The 16,533-nt window shown below is 37.4% G+C and overlaps 1 protein-coding gene across 1 annotated transcript; it reads right to left on the minus strand.

Annotated features, from left to right (window-relative positions):
• Positions 1-5,725: 5,725 nt before the first annotated feature.
• On the minus strand, positions 5,726-8,197 carry LOC116007085 (vetispiradiene synthase 3-like). The gene is made up of 7 exons (XM_031247672.1): positions 8,096-8,197; positions 7,729-8,002; positions 7,260-7,641; positions 6,917-7,135; positions 6,656-6,794; positions 6,294-6,542; positions 5,726-6,188 (listed from the first exon to the last, which is right to left on the minus strand). Exons 1-7 carry the CDS (start codon positions 8,195-8,197, stop codon positions 5,892-5,894), a joined length of 1,662 nt encoding a protein of 553 aa, XP_031103532.1. The 3' UTR covers positions 5,726-5,891.
• Positions 8,198-16,533: the final 8,336 nt, after the last annotated feature.

Raw genomic sequence — 16,533 nt, forward strand, 5'->3', positions numbered from 1 at the left:
TTGAGTTTTATCCGTCATAAAATGGAGAGAAAAGATACACTTTTAATTTAGTCATTGATTTTAGACTTACTAGCTCTTGATTTTTATGTTAGCACAAAGTTTAGTTTTTCTATTAGGTTTTGGCATTTATTAAATTATTTTTTTTATGAGTTCATAGAAAAGTATTAATCTTTCCGTTCCATTTTATTTGTCTTGTATGGTTAACAATGCTTGATTAATGTTATTTTAAGTTTAATATTAGTATATAAAGTTTATACATTTAAAAATACATTAAAAGTATATAAAGTTTATACATTTAAAAAAAATAGGATAAATGTGGCCCGCAATGCCACAATATTCGAGGACTAAAAGTGAAATTTGCTCAAATTAAATTTAAAAATAATTAAGGCCCGCCAATTAGCCTGTTTTGCCACATTAGTTCGTCATTTTGGTGGGGCAGGCAAAAAAGCCCATATATCAAAATACGGGTCATAAAATTCAAAACTCACTCTGTCTTTTTTTTATCGTACGGGACAGGACTAGCCTAGCAGGCTAAACCCGTTTGACAACTCTACTTATAAGGTTTTTTCTTCACTAAAGAGTATTTCTTGTGTTTAACCTGACTAATGTATATGGTGCAGTTTCAATTTGTTTAATTTTTAGGATAAAGTTTTTATCTACCGATTTTTTTTTTAAACGTTGGAATAGAAACAAATAAAGAAATTCACATAAAATCTCTACATTAGGGCTGTGCAAGATCCGAGAAACCCGACCCACCCACCCGACCCGCCAGCCGAGGAAGAGAGAACTGACCCAATCCGAAACCGAATGCGAGATCCGAACCGCTCCGCGTTATTTCTCGGCTTATATATATTCGGATAGGGTAGGGTATTTGGAGAACCGATCCGTCCGAATATCCGAAAGTTTTTAGGGTTAGGGTTTGGCTGCTACAATACGACGTCATTTTTGTTGTTTATATATATACATACTTACCAATGTTCCAGCTATTCTCCACATTTGACCCTTTGAGCGCAACTGCGCAGTCTCTTCTCTGTTCTGATGCTCTCGACTTCGTTGAGATCGCTCTTCTCTATTCTCTGATTCTCTCGTTAATCTCTTCTCTACTTCCTCACTCCTTAGTCCTCACCTCACGACCTCAGTTCCTCCTCTGATTCTCTCAAAGTTCTCTCTCTCACTCTCTGTCTCAACGAGACAATGGTGACCGGTGGAAGCCCTAGCCGTACTGTTATCTCTTTATTCTCTACGGTAAGTCAGTGACCGGTGGATGGTGGAAGCCCTAGCCCACTCTGTTATCTCTTTATTCTCTCCGGTGAGTGGGTGACCGGTGGATGGTGGACGGTGGAAGCCCTAGCCCTTAGCGAGCTTGGTGGTGAACTAGTGAACTATTGTGAGTCTTGAAACCCGTTCTCCAGAGAATATTTGGGGAAACAAAGTAACTCTCAAACCCTAGTTTTATTTCTTTTATATTTTCGGTGATTCATATGTTTTATTTTGTGAATATGTGATTAAGCTTATTATTGTGAATATATAAGTATATAACACTAAATTTACTAAATTTGCAGTAGTCCTTAGAGTGAAAATGTCATCATCACTGTTAGTCAAAGTGCTTAAAGTTTTGGGACTTGCGGTAAGTATGCTTCTAAAATTTTACTTGTATTATGTGTTCCCTTTTGTGCTTTAATTGTGTTAGTTGACTTAGTTCATTTGTCTTATGGTATAGAAATAAGTTTTGTGCTTTACATTTGTCTTATGCTATTGGCTTGCTTTAGCCGTGTTGATGGTATGTGCCATCTTATTAATAAGATGATTTAGTGTTTGAGTTATTGCAACTAGTTATATGTCTCTTAATGTTTTAATTTGTAATATACTTTAATTTGTAATTTATGTCTGTTAATGCTTTGATTATGGATTTTATGGTGGAATCTTAAGCTACTTTAATCTACTTGCCCCTTGGACTGTTGGCTTGGCAATCTAAGCATCCATTATTTTGGTAAGTAAAACTGTGAAAGTGTGAAACACAATCTTTCTATTGGATTTCTGGTATAGTATATTACTCTCCCTTGCTTTCATTTAGTTCTTAGTTCTTAAAGCTTAACTATTTTGTTTTTACTGAATATTGATTACAATTATACTAACTTAAGTTGTTTGTTGTGGCTATGATGATGCTTCCACCGTTTGTCTGAATCATAGAATTTTAGGGTTGGTATGTTGTTCTGAGTTCAATTCCGAAACTCAAGTAGCAATTTGCCCCCTAATCTTACCTTGATATGAAAAATAGCAATCTGAGCTTCTTTTTTTTTTTTTTTTTTTCTCTCAAAGCAATCAGCACAAGTGCACAACTGTATTTCCTTTTATTTAACTTTTGTTTGTACTTTGACTAATGATTTTTAATATGAGCAGGTTGAGTGCTGATTAGTGAGTAAGTTACTTTTGAGTGTTGAACTGTTGGTGGTTGGAGTTGATGTAATTTATATTTTTTTAGCTATGAATATGTGATGTAACTTTTTATTTGGAGTTTGTCACTTGTAATCTAATTTTGCAATTTATAGCTTTGTAAATTGTAACTTAGTTAAGTTCATCACTTGTAAATTTGTAAGGTTGAAAACTTGAAGAATTGATATTAGATTAATTTTTTTTTTAATGTTATAAAATCCGAAAATAACCGAAATCCGATAAACTCCATCCGAAACCGATCTACAAAAAACCGAAGGGGTTACTCATTAAAATTAATCGGATAGGGTTTAGATTTAGACATCCGAAATCCGAACGAGTTGGCGGTTCGAAAAACCGAACCGTCCGAACCCGTTCGATGCACTGCCCTACTCTGCATGACAACAAAGTAGCTGTTCAACTATTCAAATGCTGAACATGCTCTGAAGCTTTTGAAAAAGCATATTTGTCAATACTCTAGCCAAGCCTAACCAGCATATAATTTTCTTTGAAATTTGAAAAAACCTTAGGCTTTGGTATGTATAGATTAATAAAATTTGAAAAAACCTTAGGCTTTGGTATGTATAGATTAATAAATTTTAGTCCTAGATCAGGCTTTGGTATGTATAGATTAATAAATTTTAGTCCTAGATCTATTATGTGAACTTCAGGGAGTATTATGGTAAGTATGTGCAGTAATAATAATAATAATTGTATATGGATTGAAAAATAAACACAACTATATCCTAAAATAGATAATGAATGGATTTTTTTTTTGATATGGATATATATGAATAGATTTTTTATTTTTATTTTCTTAATTTTTTTGAGTAAGTACTACTGACTCTATTACATTATAATATCTATTTATCTATACTTTTATTATTTTCTGAATTTGTATCCTCAAATCTATACTATATTAATAAAAACAATATCCTCAACTTTAACTTCCCGCCCAATAAATTAAAATATAGTAACACAATTTCCAATCTATCTATACTATATATAAAAACAAAATCATCACTTTAAGCCTCCCACCCAAAACAGTCAAACAATATTTAGGATGCGATTATTTCCTATTTTCCTATTCGTTGTACAATTCTACATTACAATTCCTATCATACTACAATTCTATCGTAATAAGACTACTATATATAAAAACTAAATCATCACTTTAAGCTTCCCACCCAAAACAGTCATACAATATTTAGGATGCGATTATTTCCTATTTTCCTATTCGTTGTACAATTCTACATTACAATTCCTATTGTATCACAATTCTACATTACAATTCCTATTTTTATAAGAAAAAATAATTTATTAATACAACCTTATATAAATTCCTAATCCTATATTGTGAACTTTAAAAGAGAAACGCAAAACGCAGTCCCACAATTATTCCAGACCTCTCCACCTTCAAATATGCAAATTCTGTTGTTGTGGTCAAGATATTGTTTTATTTAATATTGCTAAATTTTGTATTGTTTTATTTAATATTGCTCAATTTTGTATTGTTTTATTTAATAGGAATAAAATCATGGTCATGTTTGGTCATATTGCTTTATTTTGTATTTATTGTTATGCATTTTTTATGTTGTTAGTATGCTGCCTTTTTTTTTTTGAGTTTTTTCAGCTTTTTGCTTGGTTTTTTTTTTTTTTTGAGAGCCTTTTTGCTTGGTTTTTTAAATTTCATGATCTTCCTTAGGGAACTTGCATCTATTTACAAACACATGTTCAAATTTAAAGATTTTGGATCGTTAAAGGCTCCTAGAGGAGTGGATAGCAATCAGCTAATTGGTAAATTATTCTTAAAATTTTGTTCTATACTGGATGTGTTCTATACTGCACAAACTAATATTATTAATTAATTGGTAAAAAAAATAATAAAGTTTAATTGGTAACAAAATTTTATTTACCAAATTATGACAATAATTAAACCATTATAATTGTGAGAATAATGAAAACAAATTCGGCCTAATTTTATAAGAAAAAATAATTTATTAATTATTATTTACATCAATAATAATAATTCAAATACTTATCTATACTTCTATATCTATACTACTATTAATAAATATAAAATAATCCTTTGTGAAATTTCCGCCCAAACAATAGTAAAGATAAAATGGAAAAGAAAACTGATTTTACTAATTGATTGAAAATATAAAAATATTCTAACGAAAAAAGAAATGGAAATTAGACAAATTGGACAGTAAAAGGACATTACTAATTGACTAAAAAATTACTTTTAGAAAACTTTTAATAAAGTTAATTACACTTTCCTTTTGAAAACTTTAAATTATTTAAACTTAAAAAAATTAATTAAACCTGTATTGTTAGATTATTTATAATAATTACAATTAATTCATTCAACTATCGAGGAGGAAGAAAAAACTAAATGCGATACAGTGAACATGAATATACTTCGCGGGTTTTATTTTCTCTTTGTGTCAAAAATCGCGACGGAATTAATTTTCGTCGCGAATTTCGTCGTTAATTTGCAACGGAAACTATTCCGTCGCAATATCCGTTGCTATATTGCGACGGAATAGTTTCCGTCGCGATTTTCCGTCGCGATTCGCGCTTTTTCTTGTAGTGAGTTATAAAAGTATAATTTCACATATATTAGTGTAATTGACTATTAATAATTGTCTAATAATTATTATGATAATTTAACTAAACATTGGTCGTTTAATTTATTTTTATATAAAGATTATAATTATAATTAAATTATTTCTAATTTTTCCCATATTTATTTTAGTAATAATATAATTACATAAGTCATATTACATATTGATCTTTTTAAGATATATAATTGTAGACAAACAAGTCATATATTATCAATTAATTGAGTAATAATTTTGTACTAATCTTATAATCAAATAAATGTACATGTTCAATATAATTTTTTTTATAATTTTATCTTTATTTTTATTATCTAAATATATAATAAAAAATTTATCTGTGCATCGCATTGGTAATTGGACAATTATTTGCTTTAATTCAAGTAAGGAAAACATAGAAAACATAATCGGTCCAACAAATTTCATCAATTGCGCTATATAATATTTGATGTTATAATTTATATAATTGTATATCGATCCAAATATTCTAAAAATATTATAGCAAATCTATTCCGTGCAACGCACGGGCGAAAATACTAGTATTGATAATGGTACACAAGAGTGTATATCTATAGGAATCTTCGTCTAATCTATGAATTTACATGCACTCTTTAAAAAAAAAAAACAAAAACAAAATTAAACTCATACTTAAGATAAAGGATATTTGGAAATTTATTTATCACCAAATTTAAGAACTAGTTACAATGAAGACGAGAACAAGTTCTTAAAATGTATATGACCAAGAACATAATAATTGCCCTAGCATAACTTAAGAGGAGTTGCTCATATAGGACGTCTTATTAAAAACACACCGTACTTGCTATTAATACATAATAATTAGAGCGGCACCGGATCTACGAGTAGGGCAACAATGTGAGGCTTCAAAACCTTTTCAGGACAAGTATATCCATCTTGGTTGTGTTGATATGTGACAAAAATAATGCAAGTAAGGTTGAAAATGCGTAAGAGAATCTCAGCAGATACTGGCGTTGGTTGAAGAAGTCCCTCATTCAAATCTTTCAATGCAAGATCAGCCAATTCTTGAAACTTTTCCATTGCCTTTTCTAGTGATACGCCATATTCCTTCACGTAGCATTCAATACCAGTTGTAACTTGCCCTCTTTCTTTTTCACCCTATTAAAATATATAGAATGAATAGAATTAGTTGATAAATGGGACACACAGATTAACATATATAAATAAAAATATACACATGCACCATATTGAATATTCCATTACATCAAAGGTGGCAATGTCGTCGATAAGTCTGCATATCGTGACGCCTGCTTCAAGAATTTTAGGATTTTTCATTAACCAATTGAATGCTTGCTCATCAGCTGACTTCAACGTATAGCAAGATATTGTGGACAGCAAATAGTAAGCGGAAGTAGCGAATGCGTTTTTTAGGTATTCAGCAAATGCAGGCTGGTGTCCTTCATTACTAAACCATTTGGATTCAGTAAAGTAGCATCTCACAAGTTCCTTCATCTATTAGCAAACAGATAGGTTAGATCAGAGTAACCAATGCAAGTGAAAATACACATTAGCCCTTAGCTAGCAATTAAGCTTCCAATAAATCATCATAATTATACTATACGTACCCGTTCCCTTCCATGTTGAATGGCATATGATCTTCCTTCCTCTAAAAGATCCTTTTCATCGTTCTCAAAAAGGTCTAGCATAGCTTTATAGCTAATTTTCATATAGTTTGGCAGGCGATTCATTTCCTTAATGTCCCACCTGAAAATAAAAGATGTAAATTGGGATAAAATTAAAATGAATGACATGCGCATTAGTTGTCAATTAACTCAAGTCCAGCATTTTATTAATTTCAAAATAATTAATATAATATAATATATAACCTTTGTATGACTTCTGTGTAGACCTCTAATTCTTCTACTGTACCATAAGCATCAAAGGTGTCATCCACAATTGAAACAATTGAAATATTTTTGGCCAGCATGATTCTAGCCTTAGAATACTGAGGCTGAAAGTATACACCTAGTGCCCAAAAATAACATTCAACAGCTCTATCTCTTGCATACGGAAGTGTTGCTATTAAGTCCAAATCTTTCCACCACCTACACCAGATGTACTTAATTAGTTCAACAAAGCCAGCTATATGTGTATAGTAAACTAACAAAATTAGCAATAATATAATATGAATGGTAGGTAGGTAACAAATTAATTAAATTTATATCAAACCTGGAGACTTCACTAAGCTCTTGCTTGTGCAACATCTGTAGCAAATTAAAATCCAATTTGGCAAAGCGGAGCAACTCATCGTTCCTCAACGACTCGTCTTCTTCTTGGTACACCGAAATGAAAAAGCGTGTTTCCACTCTGGGCAGACCGGTGTGAAATGGCTGATCCAGCGCGTGCGTCACCAGCTTTTCTAAAGCGCTGTTGGGTTTTAGATTTGGTAGTGCAGATCGGAGACGAGTCTCCGCAAAAGCGGTCACGCCTTCTAAAACCTCATCGTCACTGCGTGTTCTCACGTACGAAGCTTCGTACAGGCTCAGCAGACCCTTCACATCAGAGGTGTCTTTGAACTTCCCATTTCCGTCAACAAAGTTACTGAAAATATCTGCATTGCAAGAATTCATAATATAGATTAGGGTACCTTGGGAGAATAATAATTAGTTAATTTAACTTGTTATAGTATATTAATTACCAGTAGAAATGTTGTAACCATGTTTCCTCATCACTCGAAACTGAATAGCAACAGTTTCCAAGTCATTCAAGTGGACGGGGTGGGTATAAATATGTAGGAGTTGATCATCAATCTCTTTCTCAAAGTGATATGCAATTCCAAGGCGTTCCAGTAAGTTGATGAATCTTATTTTCTGGGCCACATTACTGCTGCTTCCAGAAGCAATGGTGTGCAGGAGCGTAGCCCTTGTTTGCTCCTTCAAAATCTCAATCTCTTTTGCATATGCTTCAGCAACCTGCAGTAATTAAGTATATAAGCATGCATGTAAATTAAAGCAGTAGTAATGTATTGAATTGGATCCATTATATTCCAATTATTTAATTAGTACCTGATCGTCGATGGAGGATGAATGGAAGCCATAATCACCCCATAAACTAGGAGAGAACTTCACGAAGGGGCGTTCGATAAGGTTTTCCAAGTTCATTGCCATTTCGGGATCGGAGATGGAGATGGAGATGGGGATATATTTAATAATTATATAAGATGGAGGCTGGTGAAGAAATGAAGGGCAACGCAGTAGTATTTATACTACTCAGCTCCACACTTCCTAGTCATAGCTAATCACAACTTTGTCAAAATAATTGAAATATCTACAGCCACCAAGATGGAAATGGGGATATATTTAATAATTAAATGTATGCGAACGGAGGGTGTGTGTGGTCATTAAAAAAATATTATATGGATGCATAAGATCTGATCTAAACAATTATCTTATGTACCTGATCAAAATTATTTTTTTAATTATATATTTATTTTTTATTTTATACTATTTTAAAATTTTTATAGTGTGGCCAAATGTGATACAAATTATAAAATTTTGCACTTAATTTCAACCCAAGGAGTAGTAACCTGCTAAACAAGTCATTTAAGACTCAATTGTACTTTTTTGCAGGTTTAGGGGGCTTAAATGGAGCTTTTCTCACTTAGAGGGCTCAATTGCACTATCCACTCTACTTAAGGGGTTAATTTGACACTTTTTCCTTCAATTATATTCCAGTGTTTAAGCCAAGGGCCTTGTGTTTTAGTTGTACTAAGTTGCATCCTCATATAAGATTTTTTGGTTCGAGCCTCAGTGGAGGCAATATATTGACTCTTTGTGTTTCAATAGGTTAAGAAAATAGTTATAAGCAGATATTATATTGTGATAGAGTCAGTACATTCAAGAAAAAAAATTTCCAGTGTTTAAGAAATATAAATTCAATATGTTTTTAAAAGATATAAATACCTTTTATACAAAATATTTATACTAGTCAGCTCCACAAATCCTAGTCATAGCTAATCACAAATCAGTCAAAATAATTGAAATATATCTACAGCCACCAAAGAGTTGTCCACAAAAAATAATATTTTTTAAATGACGAGAAAAATGTGCGAAAGTGCAATGGAAACCGTCACGGAGACGCTCTCTGAAGGGACAACACCGGCGGCGACGCCACGGTCACCAGAAGATCTTGATCTTCTGGAAATGAGCACGAAGAAAATGAAGCGAGGGCGCACGTATCTGGAAGCAGCGACATCTCAATCTAGAGATGTGTCTATGAAGGAACTCCTTGAAGCGGTGACACCAGAATCCGCCAACTGGAAAACCCCAGACGATACCCCGAGCCAGTCACGGGGTTACAGGGAAGCACCACCACCACCGGAGGAGGACTACGCATCAGATGATGACATTCTTGACGAGAACGCCCCAGCGTTTGATTACCCGGTGATTTTGGTCACTAAGCATGAGAAAGAAAGGCTACGGAAACCATGGCGACGCTCGTTAATATTTCGAGTCTTGGGAAGGACTGTCAGTTACGCGTATCTCTATCAGAGAATCCAAAAGATGTGGAAACCCGAATCACCATTCGAGATTATTGCCATTTCCCAGGACTACTATATCGCTAGGTTCGAAGCACTCAAAGATTACGAATTCGCAAAATACGAGGGCCCCTGGATGATCCTTGACCATTACGTGACCGTTCAAGAATGGGAGCCTAATTTTGATCCAAGAAGCAACAGAACAGAAAAGCTGCTGGTATGGGTTCGCTTCTTGTAGAATATTTCGAAGAAGAATTCCTCATGAGGATTGGTAATCAAATTGGCCGCCCGATCAAAATAGATTATACCACCAGCCTAGTTTCAAAAGGTAAGTTCGCCCGTATGTGTATTGAGATCGACATAACCAAACCGCTGCTGTCCAAATATGTCCTGGATTTCAAAGAATGGCCGGTGGAATATGAGGGAATCCACTTGGTTTGCTTCAAGTGCGGCATCTACAGCCACAGGCAAGACCAATGTGGAAAGAACGACAAAGAAGGCGGAACTACTCATGCAACTGAAGGCATCCCCCTGCCGACCGTGCCAACAGCAGCAAAGGGTCCCAAGCCATCAGAGAAGTACGGGACATGGATGCTAGTCTCGCGTAATCCAAGAAGGAACAATAGCAGAGGTAACAGACCACCGGGTGGATATCCGACGACAAGGCAACAAGGAAACCACAGGGTGAACGGAATGCCAGTGGGAGGTCAGGGAATGCAGTCAAGATTCGCACCCTTGGACGCAATGGAAGAATATGCAATGGACCAACACCAAGAAGATCAACTCACTCCTTCTGGATTCCAGCCACCTTATGATACACTCCCAAGAATTAGAACCAATGCCAGAGGAGGACCTCGCCCCCAGAATCAAAGAAGGCCGGAACCTCAACTGGAAACGGAACCGCAATCTGACCGCCCTGGACAGATTCCCCAAAGCAGAAGTGGGTTTCGAGGCAGAGGTGGCAGAGGTGGAGGGCCTAATCGTGCAGCAGCAGACTCTGAGCACATCGTTGTTAGGGGCTCGAACAGAGGGAAAGATATCACTAGTACGGTTGTCTATCACGACAGAGGGCACTCACCATCCCCGTCGTTGGCCGAGTTTGGAAATTCCTACAAACATGTCCCCCCGGACCTTGAGAGGAGACCCCTTGACGATGCGGAACCCCTGGACATTGCCATGCATGAAGCTGAGAGAGGTTTCGACCCTAATGGGTCGCTTGCCGGCAATGGGCTGCGCTCTTAAGCGCCTTCGTGCTTTCTTTTTGTTTTATGATTTTTCTTGTTTGGAATTGTCAGGGTGCGGCTTCTAAATCCTTCAAGCGCACCCTGAATCAGCTTCTGTTTGTTCATAAACCTTTGATTTTATGTTTAATTGAACCAAAAGTTTCAGGAAGTCAAGCCAATTCGATCTGTTTAAAATTGGGCTTTGACGAGTGGATCAGAGTAGAAGATGTGGGATTCTCTGGAGGAATCTGGGTATTTTGGAAGAATGTTCTCAACATCGAGGTTACTGCAACACATCCTCAGTTCATTACGCTACAGATCGACGACGAAGAGGTAGCCCCTTGGTCTCTCTCATTGGTGTATGGCAGTCCTGACCATCACCTCAGAAGGAAGCTGTGGTCTGACTTATCTGCTCCCAATCCCAGAGTGCACATGCCTTGGCTTTCGACTGGCGATTACAACTCTGTAACTTGCCAAGAAGAGGTTAGTAACAAGGAGGGATTTAGCCACTCCAGATGCGCTGATTTCAACACCTGGATAGCTAGACAAAGCTTAATAGACTTGGGGTATTCTGGTTCCACATTTACTTGGATGCAGGGGGTCGATGCTTCCAGCTTCAAAGGAGCGCGCCTCGATCGAGCATTAAGCAACGCTGAATGGAAATTGCTCTATCCCAATGCAACAGTAGAACATCTCCCAATCATGGGTTCCGATCACTCACCCTTACTAATTAACACGCAACCACGACAAGAACAGAGAACAGAGAAGAGCTTCAGGTTCAATATGGCGTGGTCATCCCACCCCAACTTCCATGCCTTTGTACAATCAGTTTGGAATAGAAGTAAAGATCTGGAAGACAACAAGAGGATCATGGCAAAGGCTCTGACTGACTGGAATACAAGCACTTTCGGCAATATATTTCATAGAAAGAACTGGTTGCTAGCAAGATTAGGGGGTATACAACGATGTCTATCGCATAAACCACGCTCAGACCTCATAAGATTGGAGAAAAGGCTACGCTTGGAACTCGAGGAAACCCTCTACTAGGAGGAGCTCATTTGGTTCCAACGTTCTAGGGAGGAGTGGATCGTGTCGGGGGATCGGAACACAAGATTCTATCATATAGCTACTGCAACCAAGAAGAGTAATAATAGGATCAAGGAACTTAAGGATGATAATGGAGTGATCCTGGATAATGAAACAGCCATCAAGAATCATGTACGGGAGTACTTCATCAGTCTATTCTCAGAAGATCCTATTATCAACCATGAACCATCATTACACAACAAGTTCCCTATCCTAACCAAAGCAGACTGGGCAGAGATCAACCGTCCTTTTTCACCGGAAGAAATTAAAACAGCACTATTTGAAATGGCACCTACGAAAGCATCAGGCCTAGACGGTTACACTGCAGGATTCTACCAGAAATCGTGGAATTATGTTGGCCATTGTCTAACAAAGTTTGCATTGAATTTTTTTGAAACAGGTTCACTCCCTCATGGTTGCAATGAGACACTCATTTCTCTTATCCCCAAAGTACACAACCCGGACAGTGTCAAACAATTCCGCCCAATTGGTCTATGCAACGTCTCATACAAGCTCCTAACCAAAGTCATGACTACCAGACTCAAGAGCATTACAAGGGAGCTAATTGGACCTCATCAAACGAGTTTTGTGGTTGGCAGACAAATTTCAGACAACATCCTCACCTATCAAGAAGTCTTGAATTCCATGAAAAGCAAAGGAGGCAAGACAGGTTGGATGATTATGAAGGTTGATCTAGAAAAGGCATACGACAGGTTATCATGGTCCTTCAATGAAGAAACACTTCTAGAGGCCGGCTTCAACCAAACCTGGAGAAGAAACATCATGAATTGTATCTCCACAGCCAGACTGGCAGTCACATGGAATGGGAACAGGACAGAATGGTTCAGTCCAGGGAGAGGAATTAGACAGGGAGACTCAATTTCCCCTCTTCTCTTTGTCTTATGCATTGAACGTTTAAGTCATATCATACATCACTCTATTAATTCTGGGCGATGGAAAGGGATCAAAATATCTAGACAAGGCCCTTATATATCTCACCTTTTCTTCGCAGATGACTTGGTACTGTTCGGAGAAGCCTCTTTGGAGCAAGTAGCGGAGATGAAGAGGTGCCTGGAGCTGTTCTGTTCCACCTCTGGACAAAAAGTTAACCACCTAAAATCCTCATTATTTTTTTCCAAGAACACAGACCAGCAAACTAAGTAGAGAATCACAGAGTCAGCAGGAATCCCAGCTGTCGCGAACATGGGAACATACCTCGGTATCCCTTCAATTCATGGGAGATTGAAGAGCGAGTCGTTTGCAGGAATAATTGAAAGAGTCCAGTCCAGACTTGCAGGGTGGAAATCAAGGACCCTTTCCCTTGCAGGCAGGCATGTCTTGGCTCAGAACGTACTGTTGACCATTCCCTATTACACCATGCAAACAACCCTAATGCCTTCCGGTGTTTTATCAACTATTGAACGCATGATCCGAGATTTTCTTTGGGGCAGCAGTGAGGGGAATATAAAATGTCATCTCATTAGCTGGGAGGCATTGACAAAAAGCAAAGCCTAGGGAGGACTTGGGATTAGAAGCTTGGAACAAATGAATCAGGCTTTCCTAGCAAAACTAGGATGGAGACTTCTAAAGGATGACGATGGCCTCTGGGCGCAAATCATTAGAACCAAGTATAACGCTCAATCGGCAAATCCTGCGGAATGGCGCCCTAAAAACACTATGTCCAATGCTTAGAGGGGAATTATCAAATCCACCCCGATTCTGGAAAAGGGAATTAAGATGCAAGTGAGAAATGGTATGGGAACCTTGTTCTGGAAGGATGTCTGGATCGAGGACAAACCTTTGATTGAAGTTATCACGGGGGAGATCCCCCTGGTTGATGAGACGAGATCTGTAGCCAGCTATTGGAACACGCAGGAAGACTTGCAATGGAGCCAATTCGACATGTTTCTACCGATCCAAACACTGCACAAGATCTCTGCGATTGTGCTATTAGAAAACCAGGAGATAAATGACATTATCATCTGGAAACATGAACCTTCCGGTCTTTTCTCGGTTAGCTCAGCTTACAACTTGGCGCTTGGGAATGATCGTCCAGTCGAAGCAAGCAAATGGAATGCCATTTGGAAATTGAAAGTGCCTAATCGTATCTGCACATTCCTATGGCTTGTCAAGCACGGCAGACTTATGACAAACTCTAACAGATTCAGACGGGGAATGACTTCAGACGATAAATGCTGGAGGTGTTCGGATAAAGTTGAAGACCTAGATCACGTCCTAAGGAAATGTCTAGAGGCGTCTGAAATATGGAAAGCAATCTTCTCAGACTTGGATGAACATTGGGAGCACTTACCCTTCGCTAAGTGGATAGAGGAAGGAATATCTAAGCACTTACCCTTCGCTAAGTGGATAGAGGAAGGAATATCTAAGAAAGTACCCTTCGCTAAGTGGATAGAGGAAGGAATATCTAAGAAAGTAGATGGTCGCCGTCCATACAACGAGAATATTTTGTTCGCTACATCCTTATGGTGGATCTGGAAATGGAGGAACGAAGCAGTGTTTAAAGGAACAAACAGACCACATCGACAGAAGCTCGCATGGATCAAAACCCAAACTGAGGAGGCGACAAAGGCTTTTTCAAGAGCCAGAAGCATCCGACCTCACCAGGATTATACTAACTGGACGAAAATATGCTAGACCCCACCTCCAGAAGGGTATGTGAAGATAAACATTGATGGATCAGTTGGATTGGAAGACAACAAGGCAAGCTGCGGTGGCGTAATAAGAAACAGTTCAGGTGATTGGATTCAGGGATTTCTCTATAGTATAGGGAACTGCTCGCCGTTGGAAGCAGAAGCGTGGGCAACACTCAAAGGCACTCAGCTAGCCGACCACCTAAACTACAAACGGGTGTTAATTGAGTCTGACTCGGAGGAAATCGCAAACTACTTGAACACCGCAAGAGTTCCTACCATTGCGGCACACAACATTTTAGAAGCATGCAAGAAAGAGTTTAAAGCCTTCGAGTCCTGTAAGGTTGGCGCCGTGACCCGGGAATCAAATAAGGTAGCAGATACCCTGGCTAAGCTCGCCAAAGGCCTACCTAGTGGCACTCATATCCTACTTGAACCACCTGAAGTGGTGGAAAGATTGCTGGAAGATGACCGCGTCGGCATTCCTAGCTGGCGTTACATGTCTATTCAGTCGGATTAACTACATTGTATTCTATGGGTGTACCCCTTCCTAAAGAAATTTAAAAAAAAAGAGTTGTCCACAAAACATAAATTCCAATATGTAATTAAAGTGCACGTTGTTGCGCTGCGTTGATGAAGATATAATGCAACAAGGGGTAATCAACAGAGTTCCAAGTTTTACGTTATTACTCTCCTGAAAAAAATGTGATCCATTGAGTTTTTTTAGTTTAAATTAATCAATTTTTAGTTTAAAGTTGTAGTTTTTCCCCTCAGTTATTTTAAAAGTGGTAGTTTTCTCCCCTATAATGTTAAATTGACATTTTTGCCCTTAAAATAATTGAACCTAAATAGTATAGATGGTTACGGTTACGGTTACGATTCAGAACCGAAAAAAAATAAAATAAAATAATTATTGAATTTAGACTATTTTTAAATAAGAAATAAAATTATAAAAATAAATAAATAAATAAGTTTTGATTGGCGGTTCAAAATCGAAATTGGAACCGGACCATACCGATTTATCAAAATAAGTGTTTGATCATTTTTACCATATATGGTTGTGGTTCAGTTCCGGTTCACGGTTCAACAATTATTTAATTTTATTTTTCGGTTCTTAATCGTAACCAGAACCGTCCATACTATTTCGGTATGATTGCTACAATGTTTGGTTAGATTCGAACCTAATCGAGATCATCCATACATATAAGTAATAATTTGTTGGAGAAGAAAAATAAATAAAATAGTTATTTTTAAAGGCAAAAATGTCAATTTAACATTTCAGAGGGAAAAACTGACACTTTAATAACACAGGGGAAAAAAATGCTATATGCACATAACATAGGGGGAAAAGTGTCATTTTCCCTAAACTNACTTACCCTTCGCTAAGTGGATAGAGGAAGGAATATCTAAGAAAGTAGATGGTCGCCGTCCATACAACGAGAATATTTTGTTCGCTACATCCTTATGGTGGATCTGGAAATGGAGGAACGAAGCAGTGTTTAAAGGAACAAACAGACCACATCGACAGAAGCTCGCATGGATCAAAACCCAAACTGAGGAGGCGACAAAGGCTTTTTCAAGAGCCAGAAGCATCCGACCTCACCAGGATTATACTAACTGGACGAAAATATGCTAGACCCCACCTCCAGAAGGGTATGTGAAGATAAACATTGATGGATCAGTTGGATTGGAAGACAACAAGGCAAGCTGCGGTGGCGTAATAAGAAACAGTTCAGGTGATTGGATTCAGGGATTTCTCTATAGTATAGGGAACTGCTCGCCGTTGGAAGCAGAAGCGTGGGCAACACTCAAAGGCACTCAGCTAGCCGACCACCTAAACTACAAACGGGTGTTAATTGAGTCTGACTCGGAGGAAATCGCAAACTACTTGAACACCGCAAGAGTTCCTACCATTGCGGCACACAACATTTTAGAAGCATGCAAGAAAGAGTTTAAAGCCTTCGAGTCCTGTAAGGTTGGCGCCGTGACCCGGGAATCAAATAAGG

The sequence above is a fragment of the Ipomoea triloba genome, chromosome 15, assembly GCF_003576645.1.
Source record: "Ipomoea triloba cultivar NCNSP0323 chromosome 15, ASM357664v1".
Lineage (NCBI taxonomy): Eukaryota > Viridiplantae > Streptophyta > Magnoliopsida > Solanales > Convolvulaceae > Ipomoea > Ipomoea triloba.

Bases quoted from the DNA above. Each gene is read 5' to 3' on its own strand.
- LOC116007085 (XM_031247672.1), bottom strand. From the start codon at position 8,197: ATGGCAATGAACTTGGAAAACCTTATCGAACGCCCCTTCGTGAAGTTC. The intron at 7,642-7,728 runs GTAATTAATATA...CTTGCAATGCAG, and splicing joins TGGTTACAACATTTCTACTG to ATATTTTCAGTAACTTTGTT. The intron at 6,795-6,916 runs GTTATATATTAT...TTTTATTTTCAG, and splicing joins TACACAGAAGTCATACAAAG to GTGGGACATTAAGGAAATGA.